This window comes from Esox lucius, chromosome 3 (assembly GCF_011004845.1).
Source record: "Esox lucius isolate fEsoLuc1 chromosome 3, fEsoLuc1.pri, whole genome shotgun sequence".
Classification (NCBI taxonomy): domain Eukaryota; kingdom Metazoa; phylum Chordata; class Actinopteri; order Esociformes; family Esocidae; genus Esox; species Esox lucius.
In genome coordinates, this window is record NC_047571.1 from 17,953,055 (window position 1) to 17,974,244 (window position 21,190).

General features: G+C 37.9%; 2 protein-coding genes across 2 annotated transcripts; both read left to right on the plus strand.

The window, feature by feature from the left end:
* Window positions 1-4,287: 4,287 nt before the first annotated feature.
* Window positions 4,288-8,033, plus strand: LOC105019888 (aquaporin FA-CHIP-like). Its single transcript, NM_001304216.1, is given in 4 exon segments — window positions 4,288-4,715; window positions 5,682-5,843; window positions 7,080-7,160; window positions 7,432-8,033. Coding segments are annotated over 4 exon segments (783 nt in total). The 5' UTR covers window positions 4,288-4,352; the 3' UTR covers window positions 7,609-8,033.
* Window positions 8,034-12,661: 4,628 nt separating this feature from the next.
* Window positions 12,662-16,788, plus strand: LOC105019895 (aquaporin-1). The gene is made up of 4 exons (XM_010886422.3): window positions 12,662-13,052; window positions 13,629-13,790; window positions 14,340-14,420; window positions 15,907-16,788. The coding sequence occupies exons 1-4, from the start codon at window positions 12,687-12,689 to the stop codon at window positions 16,111-16,113; spliced, it is 816 nt and encodes a 271-aa protein (XP_010884724.1). The 5' UTR covers window positions 12,662-12,686; the 3' UTR covers window positions 16,114-16,788.
* Window positions 16,789-21,190: the final 4,402 nt, after the last annotated feature.

Genomic DNA, 21,190 nt, shown 5'->3' on the forward strand with positions numbered 1-21,190 from the left:
AAATGCATCAGAATAACATATGAAGCAGGTGCAAAGCCCCAATCAAAGTGTCACTATTTATTGCTAGTCCTATCCAAACAAAACTCTAAATTATTCCCCAGTGAAACAAGAAAAAACATGGATTACCATTTAAGAATATATCAGATTAACATGAAAAAGCAAGAGGGAGCAGACACATTAGTAGTGTTCTGGGGCTTGGATTGAGGGCAGGTGTACCCCATCAAAGAGTGGAGGATGTGCTGCGTTCAGGGGCCCTTTTTTGAAGCCCTGGACCAGGATGTTCCCTCATGGGCATTGGCCCAACGCTTACGCTGGAGAGGGCACTCCCCCGTCCACACAAAGTGATGGACCATGCCCCATTGGGAGTGTAGGCTGCTCTAGCCTCTGGGTGGGACACCACTGACTGCCAGGTCTCTACCATTTGAGCTATTCCCCCCCATGGGATCTATCCTTCTAACCCATGCCTCGCAGTCCCTCTCCACCCAGGCGACGGCTTCAGCCAACCGGTCATCATTTGCCAGCTGTTCCCTGTGTCTTCAGGCCAATCTATGACAACGTCCTCCACCATTGTAACCGGGAGACACACTGGGATCAGATACAGCCCCAGTTAGTGATGGCCGTATGAGGCTTCATTACCGTTCTTCTAGCATCAGGATATTATGCTAGCAGCGCTAACTCCTTTTCTTTTTCAAAATAAAAATATTTTTTACTGACTAGATTGTTAATAATACCGCCTTCTATAAAGTTCAATGATGGCTTTTAATGTGATAAAGAACATCTGCGTGCTGACAGCATTATATCCTGCTGCTAAAATTACACTAATGAATCCTCGTTTGCCCATCACTAGCCCCAGTTTTCTGGGCCCTGTGGGGCATTTTATTTCTAAAATGACAGAAGGAAAAGTTAAACAAGACCACAAAACTCCTAGGCAGGGTACTGCATCCCACTCTTCTTCTTCCCTCTTCCACATAGAGCTGCTTTGCTGGGGCACTTTTATTCTTAACACTGATGTATTAAGCAGGCCAAAATATATACAGCTGTTCTCATTAGTTTGCATACCCTGGCAGAAATTGTGAAACTATAGCATAGATGTTGAAAATATGACTGGTCATGCAAAAAACAGTCTTTTATTTAATGATAGTGATCATATGAAGCCACTTATTGTCACATATATGTTTGTCTCCTTTTTAAATCGGAATTATAACAGAAATCACCCAAATGCCCCTGAATTTTTTTTTTACATACCCTTGAATGTTTGGCCTTGTTACAGACAAACAAGGTGACACATGGGTGAAAATGGAACTTAAAGCGGAATTTCCCACACCTTTGGCTTTTTATATTGCAATTAGTGTCTGTGTATAAATAGTCAATGAGTTTGTCAGCTCTCATCTGAATGCCCTGAGAAGGCTAGATACTGAGCCATGGGGAGCAGAAAATAACTGTCAAAAGACCTGCATAACAAGGTAATGGAACTTTATAAAAATGGAAAAGGATTTAAAAAAATATATCCTAAGCCTTGCAAATGCCAGTCAGTACTGTTCAATCACTTATTAAGAAGTGGAAAATTCGGGAGTTTCTTGATACCAACACAAGGTCAGGTAGATCAAGAAAGATTTCAGCCAAAACCTACAGAAGAACTGTTCGGGATACAAAGAAGAACCCACAGGTAACCTCAGGAGAAATACAGGCTGCTCTGGAAAAAGACAGTGTAGTTGTTTCAAGGAGCACAATATGAAGATACTTGAAAAATGAGCTGCATGGTCAAGTTGCAAGAAAGAAGTCTTTACTGCACCAATGCCACAAAAAAGCCTGGTTACAATATGTTCGACAACACCTTGACACCATTCACATCTTCTGGCACGCTGTAATTTGGAGTGACAAGACCAAAATAGAGCTTTATGGTCACAACCATAAGTGCTATGTTTGGAGAGGGGTCAACAAGGCCTATAATGAACAGAATACCATTCCCACTGTGAAGCATGGTGATGGATCACTGATGTTTTGGGGGTGTGTGAGCTCTAAAGGCATGGGGAATCTTGTGAAAATTGATGGCAAGATGAATGCAGCATGTTATCAGAAAATACTGGCAGATGATTTGCATTTTTCTGCACAAAACTGCGCATGGGACTTTCCAGAACAACAATGACCCTAAGCACAAGGCCAAGTTGATCCTCCAGTGGTTACAGCAAAAAAGGTGAAGGTTCTGGAGTGGCCATCTCAGTTTCATGACCTTAAAATAATTGAGCCACTCTGTGGAGATCTCAAATGTGCGGTTCGTGTAGACGACCAAAGACTTTGCATGACCTGGAGGCATTTTGCCAAGTCGAATGGGCAGCTATACCACCTGCAAGCATTCAGGGCATCACAGACAACTATTACAAAAGACTGCACGCTGTCATTGATGCTAAAGGGGGCAATACACAGTATTAAGAACTAAGGGTATGCAGACTTTTGAACAGGGGTCAGTTCATTTTTTCTCAGTTGTTGTTTTCTGATTGTGCCACTTTTTATAACCTACAGTTGAATATGAATCCCATAAGAAATAAAATATGTGTTTTGTCTGCTCACTCATGTTTTCTTTACAAATGGTACATATATTACCAATTCTCCAAGGTTATGCAAACTTTTCAGCACAAGGTTTTGGAGTAACATTTGCAGCCATCTAGATCAGGGAAGCCCTTGCTTATTTCAGCAAGACAATGCCAAACCACATTCTGCATGTATTACAACAGCATGGTTCCATAGTAAGAGTCCAGGTGATAAACTGGCCTGCCTGCAGTCCAGATCTGTCCCCAATTGAAAACATTCGGCCCATTATGAAACCCTGAACTGTTGAGCAGCTACAATCCTACATGAAGCAAGAATGGAACACACGTCACTTTCAAAACTACAGTAATTGGTCTCCTCACTTCCAAAACACTTACAGAGTATTGTTAAAAAAAGAGATGATGCAACACAGTGGTAAACATGCCCCTGTCCCAACTTTTTTTGAACATGTTACTGGCATCCAAAAATAATAACATTTCTCAGTTTCAACATTTTATATGCTGAGGGCACTGTATACCACAATCATAACAGTTGTTTTTCTGTGCATGACAATTCTTCTCCACTATTAAAAGCACATTGATCCTGTATTAGTGGACAAGTGGGTATGATTGAAATCAAAGCCTCAAAACCTAACCCTCAAATATTCAATGGATCTATGAACACAGCCTCCATCAATTTAGAAAAAATTATCGGCAAATGAATTATCTTTACACTTACTACATCTGAACATTAGAATACAATTTTCAGACTAATATTAATGCAACATATGCAGAACAATATGTTTTGGGGATCATCTGCCCTTCAAAACATATTTTCAGTTTATGTCAGGCTGCTAAGAGAAGAACATTTAACATATTTAACATATTTTCAGTTTATGTCAAGAGAAGAACATTCATCTAAGAATCTGAAATGAGCGGATACTGAACAACACAGCCCTCCAAAACCTGTTTATCAATGCTTTATTTGATCTTTAATCTTCAATCCAATACATAGATATTTTATTGCAAACTGATCTAACAGATCATATTAAATTGCATTCATCCAGGATTATCCAGCATTCCAATGAGGTTACCAAGAAGTGACCAAGTCCATGTGCACACAGATTCTCTGTCTCTTCTTTTCGTCAATGGGAATTTAAGGACATGCATATCTTTTGAGTGAGAGGTGGCTGGGGGAAGGGACGAGAAGGACAGGATAGGGTGGGAGATGGAATTCAATGTGACCTGTCTCACACAATATGTTATCAGGTTTAGCAGTTGACCAAGTCCACAGCCGAGTTTGAAATTAGATTATTGATGTTATTCACTATACAGAAATCCTGACTGATAAAGTGGACACTATAACATTTGAAGGAGAGCAATATTTAAACACCCGAGTTAGTGATCAAAGGCAAAAAACGTGAACACTTCATTGCCCGGGTCATACAGTCCTGCTCCTTTTGATAGTCTATGAATGGAGAAATAAAGTGCTAAAGAGTACAACATTATCTCTTCCATCCTACACCCCTATTTCCAAAAGTAAAGAGAAAAAGGAGGAGAATGCACCAGAGGGAGGAAGGGAAGTGAGAGAGAGACAGGAGGAGGGTTGAGACAAAGAGGGAGGGTATTGGGAAAGAAGAAAAAAAAGTCTTTTAGATTTCTCATTAATTCAGCATGTCCTTCCCTTTCAGTTTTTTTAGAACCCGCCTCCCTTTCATTATCAGTAGCAGCCTTATAAATGCTGCCTGTTGCTGTTGTTTGTGAGTTCCACTGACATACCACACCACATCTCACAGAGGACCACCATAGGCCCAGGCAGCCGCCAAGATGAGGGAATTGAAGAGCAAGGCTTTCTGGAGGGCCATACTGGCTGAGTTTGTGGGGATGACCATGTTCATATTCCTCAGCATCTCAGCTGCTATTGGGAACTCAAATAACAGTAATCCTGACCAGGAGGTGAAGGTTTCTCTGACATTTGGTCTGGCCATTGCCACCCTGGCCCAGAGTTTGGGCCACATCAGTGGAGCCCATCTGAACCCTGCAGTGACGCTTGGCATGCTTGCCAGCTGCCAGATCAGTGTGTTCAAGGGAGTGATGTACATTGTGGCTCAAATGCTGGGCTCTGCCTTGGCCAGTGGTATTGTCTATGGAACACGTCAAGAGGGAAACGATGCACTCGGGCTCAACAGTGTGAGTGGCATATGATTTACATTTTTATTGTGATTTGTGCAAAATGATATGATGTTGTTATAATGTCAAATTTCAATTGCAGTTAATGAGGTCTCTGAGCTGAATCTATATCTCATAGTTATTGTCAAACTGCATTGCACTTGAACCTGCTTGCACTGCATTGATAAATGTGTTGATTGAACAAGTCTCAGTCATTTTTCGAAGGACACAAATGGTACACCATTCATGGTTTATTAGGGCACCCTAAGCACTGGCTGCAACATTTGACAGAACCATGTAACGTTGTTTATTACCATAAACATTCATAGTTAGGATGGGAATGTCTACTGTCCCCTAGTGAATGTAGAGTGTACTGCTATACAGTAGTCATGTCCCTATCCCTGTGTTTGGACAGGCAGCTGAATTCAGATTATTTTTATGATCAGATTTTACTGGACTTTTTACCAGTAACATCAGATCTTTTTATATCAGATATTTTTCAGGGCTAATTTAATTCATAAGAAGATCTATTGGTGAAAATAATATTAAAATGTTGCTGCCTGTTTTAATGTATCTGTAAAACAATATGCAATGTAAGCAAAATAATATGTATTTATTTTAAGCCATTCAAACAGAAGAGCATCATAACTATTGACATCAACATAATTGTAATTAGTTTAAATTGTGCATTAGCAAAGTATAATTTGTCATCAACATTTATTTGATTAAATGTAACATTTCAAAAAATTAACAAACCATGATGTTCAGACTTTGACAAATTATAGTTAAGTTACTGTATAATCAGCCTCAGAAGTTGAAAATGTTTTACATTATTTTCCTTCCTCCTCATTTCTTCCACATCACTTAAGTCTTTACTTTGTGCGCTATTTATTATAGGACATTGTATTTGAGATAAACATCTCGCTGATGCGCATGACAAATTGTTATTTTTTGTTGTTGCCTTTTCCCCTTCTTTCCCTCCTGTAGCTAAATGGTATCACTGCGAGCCAAGGCGTTGGCATTGAACTCCTGGCTACCTTCCAGCTGGTCCTGTGTGTCATAGCTGTCACTGATAAAAGGCGTCGTGATGTCACAGGCTCCGCCCCCCTGGCCATTGGCCTCTCTGTCGCTCTGGGACACTTGGCAGCAGTAAGTTACTTGTAGTAGGATCCCTTCTGACACTTGCATCTGATTTACAAAGCATCAAATAATGAATAATCATTGAGTTAAGTGGAAGTTACTCATTTTCACAAGCAGACTTGTTTTAACTCTTTCTGTGATGGTAGCAAGCCAGTTTATTTATATAGCACAATTCATACAAAGAAGCAATTTATAAGCTTTACAAAGAAAATGATAAAAATACAATAGAATAAAACAAATACTTGAATAAAAACAATAAAACAAGGAGGGACTCTAACCACCATAAGAAACTCTATAACCACCTTAATGATAAAACAACAGGGACTCTAACCACCTTAAATAACTCTGTACCCACCTTAAGGATTAAACAACAGAGACTCTAAAAACCTTAATAATAAGCTTGGTAATTTACCTAACAAGCCTGTTTAATATGTTTTTTGTTTTGCTATTGACAAAATGGGCAAAACTTTGCTTGATTATCACTTACTATTGAATGGAATGCATTATGAAAATCTGTTGATTGATTTCGCTTTTTGTTTCTTGATTTTGTTTTAATATGGTTTGAATTGATTTGGAGGGCTTTACGCATTTTCATGTATTGTAATCAAAGGTAAAATAATATGTCAGCAAAATGTTACAACCAACTTTCTAAGAAATACAAAAAATATTTAAAAAAATTAAATACAAAAATTGGGATCAACTTCAAGTACAGAACATCTTAAAATTAGGGCAAGAGGGGCCTCAAAGATGGTACAGTGGTCTACGGTACTGGAGGAAGGGGGGGCATTCCCTGATGTCATTGCAGTTGAGCAACTTCCTTTGGTGGTTCGGTTGTGTGCCTACAAGCCAACGGATGTTGGCAGGAAAGGAAGCGCACCCTTACATGCGCTGATTCTAATGACGGGACAAGCAGTATGGAAAAAACGCAGAATGGCTTGGTACAGAAAGCTTGGCACACTTCTGAACTATCCTGAATCTGTTCTGAGTTGTGCTGCAAAGAGAAATGCCTCTGGGTACATTTGTAAATGATCAATTGGGTATGGAGGTAAAGGAAGGTAAAGCTTTTTTGGTGCATGAATAAATAACATCTCCAACATTCAGCTGCATTTTATTCAGTGATATTGTTGACCCTTCAAACCTTAGCCCTAATCTTACAACTATGTACAAAACTAGAATTTGTACAGATTTCATTGTTCTCATTCCTTATGTTGTCATACATTTCTCTGTTCTTGTTGTATTGTGCAGATCAGCTACACAGGCTGTGGTATCAACCCTGCCCGATCCTTTGGACCAGCTTTGATCTTGAATAATTATCAAGACCACTGGGTAGGTTCTATTGATGTGAAGAGGTGTTTTGGCAGACATATGTGTTTGCAAATTCCTTGTTTGACAAGTATTCAATAAAGTTCTAAAATGATTACCAAAGCTGAGCTTGTTTCAGTAAAGATGTTACTCAGTGTCATATTCGCTATTGTTGAATAGTAATGTTCATTGGGAAATAAACCCTTTTGTAGCAGAGCTGAAGATAACAACTTATTATCAGTCTTCGATCTTATCTCCCATTGATTAATCAATGGATTTTTTTTTTATGTGACAGGTGTACTGGGTGGGGCCAATGTGTGGAGGTGTGGCAGCTGCTCTGGTATATGACTTCCTCCTGTACCCCAAGTTTGATGACTTTCCTGAACGCATGAAGGTCCTGGTCAGTGGTCCTGTGGGAGACTATGATGTCAATGGAGAGGAGACAGCTGCTGTAGAAATGACATCAAAGTAGAATTGTGAGATCAACGCCAAATAGTGTATAGTTATTTTTAGATACCTACCAATAAACCACCCCTGTAAAGAAGACATTGAACATTCCTTTAGAATGACAGTAGTTATGTTTTTTAAATGAATCTTTTTCTTTTGATGAGTAAAAAATCCCACCACTTGTTTATTGATTCACTGAGTAGCCAAACAGCCACTTGACTATTAACTTACCTTTCTGCAAATATTTTTGTATGTGTCATTGGAATATCCTCCTCTATGATAAAATATTTTAAATATCAATATTCTATATATAGACCAATTTTTATTGTACTTTGTTTATAAATATACATAAAGTATGTTGATGTATATGTATTTCTGTGTTATTATATGGTGTCTTATATGGTCTTTCACTTTACTTATATTGTAAGTAAATAAAATACCAAATGTTACAGACATTCCCCTCTTCGATTTTCTTTATTTTAATAAACCGTTTGCTTTAGATATATATATATACCCAGTCCCTGCCTTCCAGCACTACCATTTTCATTTTCTGATTAAAGACCTAAAAAAAAGTCAGAGCCAAAAACAATTAATTTGGAAAACACTTTAACACAAATTATTGTCAAATAGTTTGGGGAGAGACCATTAGATCCACATGAATGTATTTTAGTAACCCTCGCAATATTATCTACACTTTAGATTACAGCAACGTCAGTGTTCTCAGGTCCAGGATACAGAAGCGTTATCATTATCCTAGTTGCCATCATCAGTCCATTTTCTTAATTAGCATACGATTTCTGTTGAAGGCAATTGTGGATTCAAAACCAGTGATTTCTCATTAATTCTTATTAGGAATGTATTATTAGGAATTTACTTCTGGTTGGGAAGAAGAGGAAATCAGAGGTGATAGTCAATCTGACCTTCTATAAGGATTGTCTTAACCTCTCTATCTCAATCAACACAAAGTAAATAATGAATTGTCTGGCGTTATTGTCTGGATTCAACAGCCACATTTTCCTTCAAAGCTTCATGTCAAAAAGTGTGTCCTACTGAAATGTGTCTTTATTATTTCAATTTACAACCTTCCTTGGATAGTCATGATTTTTCTCCTCAGCTTGTTTTTATTTGCATCAATATAGAAATGTTTCAGAAGAAACACTAAAGAAAACATATTATATATGTTTTTTTCAGGCTAAGCAAGTCACATCAGATTTTACTTGGTAAGGAAAGATGTACAGAGTTCTTTCAGTGAGAACACAGAAAGGAGACACTTGTCTCAGACACAACCACCTTTTATCCGCATTGGTCTTTTTATTGTCTCTGTCCCACAAAACAGGGGCACCAGAGTGAGGCATCTCGCTGGCAATGTCTTCTGGTCTGAGCTCCATTACTGGTGATGTGTTCATATTAATATGAGCACTTGTTGGCAGGCACAACTTGGCTTGTCCTAATCTACAACTCACTTTGCTAAGGTAGGTTGTTAAAGTATGACAAAAGAGTAAAAAAGGGGGTAAAGTAATATAACTAATATAGTAATTAAACAACCATAATAATCAGGACATCCGCTGTGGATCAGGACAATGTGAGGCAGAGGTTTAAGGCACTCACTCACTTCAAGAATTTTTTGCTGTAAGTGTGTATTGATTCAAAGAGTGGCCATTTCTTCGAACAGATCTACGCAACTGAGTTACCTTTTAAAATGTGTTATCCTGGCCTTTCAAACAAGCTCTTCCTTCCTGGCAGCTATTCGTGGAGCTGTTTAAAGCAAAGCTGTCTTATCTTGTATATCTCCCTCTGCTTAAGCACATTATCTGAATGATTGTCATATCACTGTATTTTCTGAGGACTGTTGGTGGGAGAGATACTAAATGTTGTCCTGTTCTATTCTCTTTTGCAGCTGAATGTCATTAACTGAGGTCAAGGTTTTGGCATATGCTTTATTCTCACCCTCCAGCTTGTGTTCTGTGTCATGCAACTACTGACGAAAGTCAGAGGGATGTCACAGACAGGGCCGGTTTCAATGCACAGGCTTACCAGGCCTATAGCCCAGGGGTCATTATATACCAAAGGCCTGGGGCCCCCCAGCCAGTAATTTATTTGAAAATAGAATTAAATGATGTGCTGCTAACCAACGAGCAGTTGTCTATATTTAGAATTGTGTTAATTGATTGGCCGTCATACTGGCTCAACTTCTGATGATCTTCAAGTACACTAATTAATAGCTTAGTCTGTTTAAAAAATAAGACAAAGTGTAGGAGAGAACAAGATATGCTAAAAATGACTGCAAAACCAATGCTGTATTTAGGTGTTCCATTCAGTTCCAGTCAGCCACAGAATGGGAGTGAAACAGCCAAAACCTCTGGGATAATGCAGTAACAACTGGGCTAACTGCTAGCCTGGATCATTTGGACGCCGTCCCAGTCACAGCAGCATATCTCCCCCTGGAGAAGCAAGATTAGCCAACTTTTTAAGGTTTAATGTAAGCTATGATGCTGCCAGATTGGATCCCATACACATATTCTAACAAATAAATGGACACTAAACAGGCGTTGACTTTGTTCACCCTGGCCAGAGGGACAAGGGGAATGTTAGTTGCTTATAATTCTGGTGACTTGTCCTGTTTCTATGAAATACATTATGTCAGATTGCTAATAATGTTTAGGTGTAGGCTGCTTCATTCATGTATGAGTTTTGGATTGATTATATAAGCAGATGTGGAGTAATGTTGTTATGGAGTGATGTGTTATCATGGAGTTGAGTGTTATAGGTGTAGGAGTGATGTGTTATCATGGAGTTGAGTGTTATAGGTGTAGGAGTGATGTGTTATTATGATGGAGTTAGTGGGGAGAACAAGTATTTGATACACTGCCAATTTTGCAGGTTTTCCTACTTACAAAGCATGTGGAGGTCTGTAATTTTTAAATAATTAATTTGCATTTTATTGCATGACGTAAGTATTTGATACATCAGAAAAGCAGAACTTAATATTTGATACAGAAACCTTTGTTTGCAATTACAGAGATCATACGTTTCCTGTAGTTCTTGACCAGGTTTGCACACACTGCAGCAGGGATTTTGGCCCTTTCCTCCATACAGACCTTCTCCAGATCCTTCAGGTCATGTAAAATGTTCTCCATTTGTAAATAAATTGCCACACAGTGGACTGATGAATCGCATATTTTCCTGCAATGGTTGCAAAGACTTTCCCAGACTGATGTGTTCTCACTACTCTCTCCCTGATGTCTTCTAAGATCTCCTTTACATTACTGTGTGTTTTGCATTCACCTGTATGGGCGACACCAAACTGACCTGGTTCCTTATCTCTATTTATCAGATTCCCAACAAAACGAAAGTCACCACAAATGCAGTCCTGTATGCAGGTCAATGAAATGCACACCTAAAATCCACTAGTATGGAATGCGGTTTGGGTCTTAGCATCTCAAAATGTATTTGTGGACAATAACAGTATTTTATTTGTCCACTAAGCCTATTCATCAATCAGCACTTGAATATAAATAATCTTGACTTCATTCTTTATGTGTACATTCTAGCTGATGATGGATGGAATTTATGTTTTCTCCAACAGTAACATCAAAATTACATAATCTGTTTCAATTGGATAGCTAAGCGGCAAGGGGTCAACATTTCAATAAATATAATTTTTATTACCATTTATGTCGATGGTTATGTTTCTGTCAGGTCCTGGCTAGGGTGCCTCTTGGCATCTCTACGTGCACTACTGTTTCATTATCCCCAATCAAAGGCAGCTGCTCCCTATTGCCTCTGATTGGGGATCCTATTTAAGTTACCCTGTTTTCTTTTCTTGTTCTTAGTTGTCGGTTATTAGTTGGAGATATCTTTGTGTTTGCTGTCCTTCAGTTCATGGTCGTACTCTCCTTTTGTTGTTATTGTTTGGTGGAAGAAAGGTAATAAAAGGACGTTCCACAACTCTGCGCCGTGTCCTGCCTACACTGAACCATGACAGTTTTGGAACCAGCCAATTCAATTAGTGCAAACACTAGATCTGCTATTGGAGTTAGCTAGTTAGCTTTAGGACAATGGGATTCACAGGGTAGCTTCTTTGTTATATGTTATTGCAGCAATCTTTTTTACATACTATGCTGTCTAGCTATTAAATTTGGCTCCGCGTTATCAAGGTGTTGTAGAATATAACTGGTCTTTTTTATGCTTATTAGTGTTGATTATGAAAAGTCTTATTTGCATATATCCCTGCCTGGCTTTTAAGTAAATGTGAGAGATACCCAGTGTGTTTGCTAGTGACAGGGTTTTTGCACTAAATAAGTCCCTACCTGAGCATTCACTAAGTGAATGCTCTGTGAATTCACACATACAGTAAATTCATTATCATAACACTCTGTAACTAGTTCATTCAGTTAATCACCAACAATCTGCATTCAGAATGACTGCATGGTGAAATGCTTGCAAAATAAGATTAGCTGAACTACATGAACTGGAACAAGCATTTCAGTAATGGGTGCAATAAATCCAACCTTTTACAGGTTTTACAGGTTTTTGGTGAAAAAAAATAGGTTATAAATGTTTTAATTGGAACCCAAAGTATTCAGTGTGCATGAAAACCAGATTATGAAAATAAATTCTATTCTATTCTGACATTTCATTTGCAACAAAGCATTCTAGGAATGTATGGGCTACCTTGCATTATAACACTATAATGATTTATTTTGGCAAGTTGGGCACCTGCATTCTCTGCTGGGTTGGTTCGTAAAATGCATTAAAAAAACAAGTAATCAAAATGTATCTGTTTTCTATTTAATTAACTGACATTTCTAAATGTAACTTGTATCTTTAATAGCATTTATAAAGCAACTGAATTGCTGAGAAAGTTTTCACATATTTTTGCACATAAGTTATTTACATAGTTATTTTATTCTGTTAGTTTACAGTGTCATCTTTTCATGGGGCAACCATGAAAATCGGGTGAAAACCTCAACTATTTTGCAAAATGTGTATTTCCTGTTACTTTGAATGTCAATGCCAGCCTTCTTCCACTTTAACTTGAGGCATGCAGTGACACTGTGGTATAAATGCTTGTCGACAACACAAACAGCACCTAACAACGCAATGATGACAGAACTGAGAAGTTGGACCTTTTGGCGGGCTGTTCTAGCAGAGTTGATCGGTATGATCCTCTTCATATTCATCGGTATCTCCTCCGCTATTGGGAATACCAATAACTCCAAGCCTGACCAGGAGGTTAAAGTAGCATTAGCCTTTGGTCTGGCCATCGCTACACTGGCCCAGAGTTTAGGCCACATCAGTGGCGCCCATCTAAACCCAGCCATAACCCTGGGTCTGCTGGTCAGCTGCCAGGTCAGCCTGGTCAAGGCGGTGTTCTACATCCTGGCTCAGATGCTAGGCGCTGTAGTAGCTAGTGCCATAGTGTATGGAGTCAAGCCGAAATACATTGATGCACTGGGAGTCAATCACGTGAGTGGAAATCACTTCTGACTTTTTAGATTATTGGCTAATATGGAGACATTTCAAGATCTGGAGTGCAGTTCAATGCTCTTTGTGCTTTCAAGGGGTCTGCCCTTGAAGCAAAAACTCCAGACAAAGGTATTGATGGATACAACTGACTATTAATGTTATTAGCATTTTAGTTTGTACTTAGTTTATGCAACCGTTAAGCTATTTTGCAATACTTTTCTCACAGGTTTAGGAGACAATGTGATAAACAAGCTTATATTTAAGGTTCTGTCGGGGTAAAATTGGAGTTAAGCTGATGATCCATTTAGAGGTTCATTATCATCATCATTTTAAAGTTAGAAAATCTATGTAACAATTGCAGATTGACAATTAAAGAATGAAAATACTATGTATTTGGAATGCATTATTTTCAAAGAGAATTTCAACAAAAATAACAAAAAGTTTAAACATTATTCAATGTACTTAAAATCATAATTATCAATGTTTGATCTTTTGTACATCTCAGGTGTCCTCTGAGACAGTACCTAATACCTAACAAATTTGTAAGCTCTTCATAGCCACTCTGGTTTTTTCCAGCTAAATAATATAAGTCGAGGACAGGGCTTCGGCATAGAGTTCCTGGCTACCTTCCAGCTGGTCCTGTGTGTCATAGCTGTCACTGATAAAAGGCGTTCGGATGTCACAGGCTCAGCCCCCCTGGCCATTGGCCTCTCTGTGGGTTTGGGACATCTTGCAGCCGTAAGTTAATAATGCTACTCAAACGTGTGCTGATAAATGTCTTCTGCTTAACCTGCGGATACCGAATCCATTGTCTTTGCTAATAGGAGTTCAGGATTATACATGTTATTTCTTATTGAAAAAATAGACATTACATTAGTATGCACTCGAATATAACACAGCTGTCAGTCAATCATAAACCCGGTTTAAGTAAGCAATAAGGGGGTGGTAAATGGCCAACATACCATGGCTAAGAGCTGTTCTTAGGCACAACACATCACAGAGTGCATTTCGAAATCCCCAATTACAAAAGTTTCATGGTAAACTTTTTTTTTATCCCGAGAAAATGTTTCCAACCAAGGTTGCACACTAGCTTTTGATTGGTGCCAATGATCCACTTGTCACTGAATGTTCAAAATTCATCTGCAAAAACAATGCATATGTTAATTTATTCACCTATAAAAAAAGCTATTAGTTCAAATTGATTTCAATTTCAGATGGAACTATGCATGTTCACTTGTGATGCAGAATATGAATGAGGTATAGAGTTTATGTGTGCTCTATCCCCAGATCAGTTTCACCGGATGTGGTATCAATCCTGCTCGCTCATTTGGGCCAGCAGTAATCTACAAAGACTTTGTTGACCACTGGGTAATATTTGACCTTTTCACCCACGTGTTTTGTCATAATAATGTCATATTATCCACTTTCAACTGCACATCTATAATTTGCTTGTAATTATCGTCAACCCCATTTCCAAAAAGTTGGGACACTGTGTAAAATGTAAAGAAAAACAGAATGGAATGATGTGCAAATCATTTAAACACTATATTCAATAGAAAATAGTACAAAGACAATATATCAAATGTTGAAACAGAAATATAAAATTTTCTTTAAAAATTAATATGTCCACTTTGAATTTCATGCCAGCAACATGTTTTAAAAAAGCTGGGACAGGGGCAAGAAAAGACTGGAAAAGTTGGGTAATGCTAAAAAACCTGGTGGAACATCTCACAACTAATGAGGTTAACTGGCAACAGGTCAGTAAGATGATTGGGTATAAAAAGAGCATCCCAGAGAGGATGAGTCTTTCAGAAGTAAAGATGGGAAGGGTTCACCACTCTGTGAAAGACTGCGCAGGCAAATAGTGCAACAATTTAAGAATAATGTTTCTCAACAAATTGTAAAGACTTTGGGGATCTCACCATCTATAGTACATAACATCAAGATTCAGAGAATCCGGCAAACTCTCTGTATACAACAGACAAGACCGAAAACCAATATTGGATGTCTGCGATCTTCGGGCCCTCAGGCGGCACACAGAGTAGAGGGACCATTTGGCTTGTTATCAGCGCAGAGTTCAAAAGCCAGCATCCATGATGGTATGGGGGTGCAGTAGCACACATGGCATGAGTGACTTGCAAATCTGTGCAGGCAACATTAATGCTGAACAATATAAACAGGTGTTGGAGCAACATATGCTGCCATCCAGATTGTCTTTTTCAAGGAAGGCCTTGCTTATTTCAGGAAGACAATGCCAAACCACATTCTGTACATACTATAACAACATGGCTCCGTAGTAGAAGAGTCCTGATGATAAACTGACCTGCCAGCAGTCCAGACCTGTCACCCATTGAAAACATTTGGAACATTATGAAATGAAATAAATGACAAAAGAGACAACAAAATGTTGAGCAGCTGAAATCATGTGTAAAGAAAGAATGGGAAAACATTTTACTTTCAAAATTAGAGCATATTGGTCTCCTATTGTTAAAAGAACAGGTGATACACAGTGATAAACATGCCCCTGTCCCAACTTTTTTTAAATATGTTGCTGGCATCAAATTCAAAATGTATCTGTCCAAAAAAAATAACATTTCTCAGTTTCAACATTTGATATGTTGTCTTTGTACTATTTTCGATTAAATACAGGGATAAATGGTTTGCACGTCATTGCATTCTGTTTTTATTTACATTTTACGGAGCTTGGCAACTTCTTGGAAACGGGGTTATCATTTTTATTCAACCAAGTTGGTGTCATCTGCAACAGAGGGTTAGGTTTCAGATAACAGCATTATTACTTTAATAATGCTGTTATCATTGAAATGTTGACGCCATATCGTCTCCGGTGTTCCAGGTGTACTGGCTGGGGCCGATGTGTGGAGGTGTAGCAGCAGCACTTATCTATGACTTCCTCCTGTATCCTACAAGAGACAACTTCACCAAGCGAAGGAATGTCCTAGTCAATGGGCCAGAGGAGAACGCTACCCCAGAGGAGGAGAGGCTGCTCCAGGAGGGCAGCAGCAGCCCTGGACCCACTCAGTGGCCCAAACGGGACAAGTAACTCATACATAACCAACCAAATGCCTGAACTTAAAGGGAGTAAAATATAACAATGTTTATTTAGTAAAAAAAAAAAAAAGTGTGCAGTCTATGCTAGCTGCTAAAATACATACACATAGAATGACTAAATTATATTTAAATGACTCAATTATATTTTAATGGTCATTCCTTTAAAGTGTCAGTTTGAGTTCCACCATTAGGTCTATTGTTGTGGTAGCAGAAATGTTTGTCTTCTGTTGGTGGTTTTGTCTTTGATACATCTTATCCCCAATACTATTTGTTTTATTTGTTTGTATAGAAACAAAAATGATGTTTTACTCATGCTTTTACTACACATGATAAACTAGATTATTCAAATCTTTAATGGCTGAAAGCAGTTATTTTTACTGTTGGAAACAGGTTCATAAGAGCAATGTGGCACCACTAGAGCTTGCTGTATATTGATATTATGGCAAGGGATTCTATCCAGACTCTCCACAAGAGTTACAATTTACAATTACAAATACTCAAAAAACTGAGAATGCAAATCAAATACAGGCAAAAATGTATCAAAAATGTCTGCTGTATTTTTTACGTAAAATATAACTGCAAGGACGCCACTTAACTTGAACAATAATATTGTTAAAGGTAACCATTGTTTTTAACTTGCTATAATGTGGTTGTTTGAAGTTTTGTATAAAATGACCAATATGCAAATGTAATTGTTAAAAATAAATCATTGCAAAGCATGCTTTATTCTTACTCTAATGAGCTCCACCTCTAAACAAAATTAAATCATTCAAAAGGTTGGCTAATGGAAATCAGTGAATAAACATAAATTAGGCTATTTGGGAGATTCAGTATACTGTGCAGTGTTCGAACATTCCATGTTCCAGACTCCAAAATAGAGTTTTTTTATCTGGCGATAAACTCATGATTACTGATCCACTATAGTGGACCTATATATGCTGTCCGCTATAGTGGAGCTGATGACTGTCCTTGTACTCTTGTTGTTCTATATCAGGGCTTTTCCTTCCTGTTCCTGGAGATCTACCATCCTGTAGGTTTTCTCTTCAACTCCAGTTGTGACTAACCTGACTTTGCTTTTCATCCAGCCCATAACTAGAATCAGGTTTGCAGATTTAGAGTAGGAGTGAAAACCTACAGGGTGGTAGCTCTCCAGGAACAGGATTAAGCAGCCCTGTTCTACATCACGTAAGGACACTGCTATGATTAAGAATGTAAAATTGAAAGGTTTAATTAAAATACTTTTAAACTTTCATGTGTCAAAACAGGACACATACAAAGTGTGTTTTCACTGTGTTGAAGAAAAACAGGTCCAGTCTTAGAATCACGTAGCTCAGTCCTGCATTCAGGACCACAACAGTGGACAGCGGCCACTACATTCGTGTGCTTGCCTTTTCTAGATTAAAACTGTTTTGGAGTCAGAGGCATATGTGTGATGTGTCCTGTCTGCAGTTAGGGGGATGTGAACAGAGCAGAAGGAACTTGTACATAGTCCACTTTATGGTTACGGACAATTAAGTCGTATTGTAGTAGGGTATTCTTAGCCGAAGCACCAATTAGAGGCAGGAAAAGCTCTTTGCTTCAATGAACATCCTCTTGTTGACCGCTCCTATTATTCTACTGTGTCTGCGGGTATCTTTAACTTCTAAAATGTTCAACACAGTTACTATTAGAGTGCCCCGTGGGATAGCAAAACAGGCCAAGAAGAACATTTTGTAACACTTGCCGGATGTGTGTCTGACCGTTTCACATCTATATGGAAATTAACATTAGCCTTCAGCCTGCAATTAGATGACTAATGAAAGTAGGCTAGCTGGTATAAATATATTCCCCGTCATAATTATTAACAGTGAACCATTCCAATAATTCAAAAGCAAATTACTATGAGGTTAAAGTATACATTTTCTGTTTTTATTTAAAAGGATTTTGGCACATATAGGTTTCTCTATTTATAAATTACAACATTTTCAATGTGCTATTTCAGGGCACAAAACATTGACACTTTGGTTGTATATTATGTGCATCCAATTACTGATCCATTGACCCTGACTCTGAGTATCTTCAGTTGTTATCTGTTTTGAAGTCTTTTAAGTCGCATCTTCAGCAAATTAAAAGAAAAATGTACGTCATGTTCAATTGTTGTATGTCTAGAGATTAAGTTGGCCAGTCATTCAAAAATAAATCAATAACTGCTGTCGCAGTATGTTTGGGGTCATCGTCTTTTATGTAATGCCGTCCAATGAGCATGGAGGCATTTTCCTTGTACTTTAGTAGACAAGCTGTTTCTGTTCACTTCAAGCTGCCATCATAAACTGCACATCATCAGTGATGACAGATGAGCCCGTTCCAGTGGCACCCATAGATGTGCAAGAAATGACACCAACTCCACCATATTTCACAAATTAGGTTGTACGCTGTCAAAACTTGGCCAATTATTTCCTCACACTTTCCTCTTGCCATCATTCTGGTATAAGTTAGTCTTTGTCTCATATACATTGCTGTTGTCAGCAGAGCAAGAGCACATACACACCTACATACCACAAACCTGTGCATCATAGCCAATCAGAGGAACAACAGGGCTATATATACTGGGTGGTTTCCTGAATGCTGATTGGCTGCGACTGTTTACATGGGTATGAAATGACAGCACTTTTTGCTGTTCTTATAAGCAGTTTATAATCACATTAAGGTATCTCTGAGATTTGTGGTTTATTGCCAATATACCATCACTAAGTATAATTTAAAGGCAATTTTAAATAAAAAACTTAAAGGCTTGATTATTTTCTGCAAATAAATCAAAAAGCAAAGGCTAGCCTATAATGTTTGATTTTCTGTATAGTATAGTAATAGTTTCTCTATATAGTATAGTAATAGATTCTCTGTATAGTATAGTAATAGTTTCTCTGTATAGTATAGTAATATATTCTCTGTATAGTATAGTAATAGTTTCTCTGTATAGTATAGTAATAGATTCTCTGTATAGTATAGTAATAGATTCTCTACATAGTAATAGTTTCTCTGTATAGTATAGTAATAGTTTCTCCATATAGTAATAGTTTCTCTATATAGTAATAGTTTCTCTATATAGTAAGAGTTTCTCTATATAGTAAGAGTTTCTCTATATAGTAATAGTTTCTCTATATAGTAATAGTTTCTCTATATAGTAATAGTTTATCCACAATCTGCACAGTAATTGCAGACAAGAAAGTGCACCGTGTTTTCACAGCTCTAATTTCACAACTCTGTACTTTCATTTTTTTAATCATGTTCCAAGCTGTAGTTTTTGGGAAGCCTATGGTTTTCAACAAGCATTTGATATATTTATTTCTCTGATTTGTCAGCCTCATAATGTATTCCTTGACTTTCTTTTTCTATTGCAGACTCCAAAGACACATGCAAAGCTTGGACATTGACCGCTTTTTAAAATCTGCACATAAAACGTACAAACCAAAAACTTGTCATGTCATGCGTACTCTGCCAATACCTTTGGTGTCCTGAAACGATGTAAAAAAAAAAGGGTTTGTCATTACAGAATGTCTAAATCAATAATTTAACTACATTGTTTTAAATCCAAAGAAAAGTTTTAATAGAACACAAAAAAAATTCAATAATAACCTTTTCAGACATATGGACTGTGCCGCCTCAGAAGGGCTTCGGTTATGCCATAATTGTATATCTGTAAGGGTACAGTACTGCTTTTCAAATGTCAGCCAAAACCTTCTCTGACTGGAAGACACAAAAACACTCACAGGTTGGATAGGTTGGAGGTGGTTGAAGATATACATTTTTTTCTACCTAAATCTAATAGCTTCTATGAATGTGTCAGTTTGGACCTTATAATGAAATATATAAAACATTTACATTAGATAATATTTATTACAAACCAAAAAATCTGTTTTTACATTATATTGTTTTAATGATATTGAAAAGTACTGTTTTGCTGTATTTGAAAGTCTATTGAACAATGATCACAAAACAATTAGAAGGAACTTCTGTCGCTCCTTTGGCTCTGTTCTTTTAATTGCTGTACATTTTCTCACAGAGACTAGCCCTTAGATTAAATATTACTGCAAAGGGAGTGATAAGAAGTGAAAACTGACACAGTTCTGTAACTAGTAGGCTCAAGGATAATCTGTCTCAAAGAATCATTTGAACATATTTTCCAGTACATAAAAGCCTCAACAGTTAAACAACTCTAGCTCATTAATTGTGCTAGTGTGGTAGTAGAGATGTTCTAGGATGCCTCACGTTTATACATCCAGCCTCTAATTCTCTGATATTTCTGATGGCAGTGTCTTCCTGTCCCGTGCCATATGAATGGCCCAATAGCCACCACATCCTTTGTATGTTTAACCTCTGAGGTCATCACATTGTGTTGGGCTCCTGTTTTGATGTTTGCCCTCCACTGTATGAACAATGCTCTTTTTGTTATCGTTTGTGGCAGAATTCCTCTCATCATGTAATTTGGCTCTCTTTTAGAGGTCATCATCATTTCATTACTGAGGCTGGGTGAAAGGGGGTTGGGTGATTCTGCTGTGGACCCCGATTATATTCTTTGCCATAGATTCTTCCATGTCATCTAATTTGGTTTGTATTGCTCATTTTGTAGAGCCTACGGCTTGCAATGCCACAGGTTGTTGGTTCAATTCCAGTTGGGATCACCCCAAAGCAAAACATTAATAGAGGTGCATAATGGAATACATAGCTTTTGATAAATATCTGCTGAATGGCATTTTTAAACATTATTTTGTTTGTGGTTTCCCTCACCATTTTGAATGTAATTGTATAATTTATAAATAACATAAATAAATAAAATTTTGCATCTAGACTTCATCTGGGGCAAACAGTTAAATTCATTAACAGCCCTTTGCCTTACGCTATATGTACCCTCTATGTAATATTCAAAATGTTTCTAATCTGTGCCCTCCAGCAGACACACAGGCACCACCACCCCCAATCTCCACATTACCGGTGCTGAGCGATGTAAAGCCCTTATCTGTGACCAGAGAGACATAACACGTTCCCTCCCTCTCTGCTTCTCGTCAGTTGCTGCAACGGGTCAGAATCTGCTG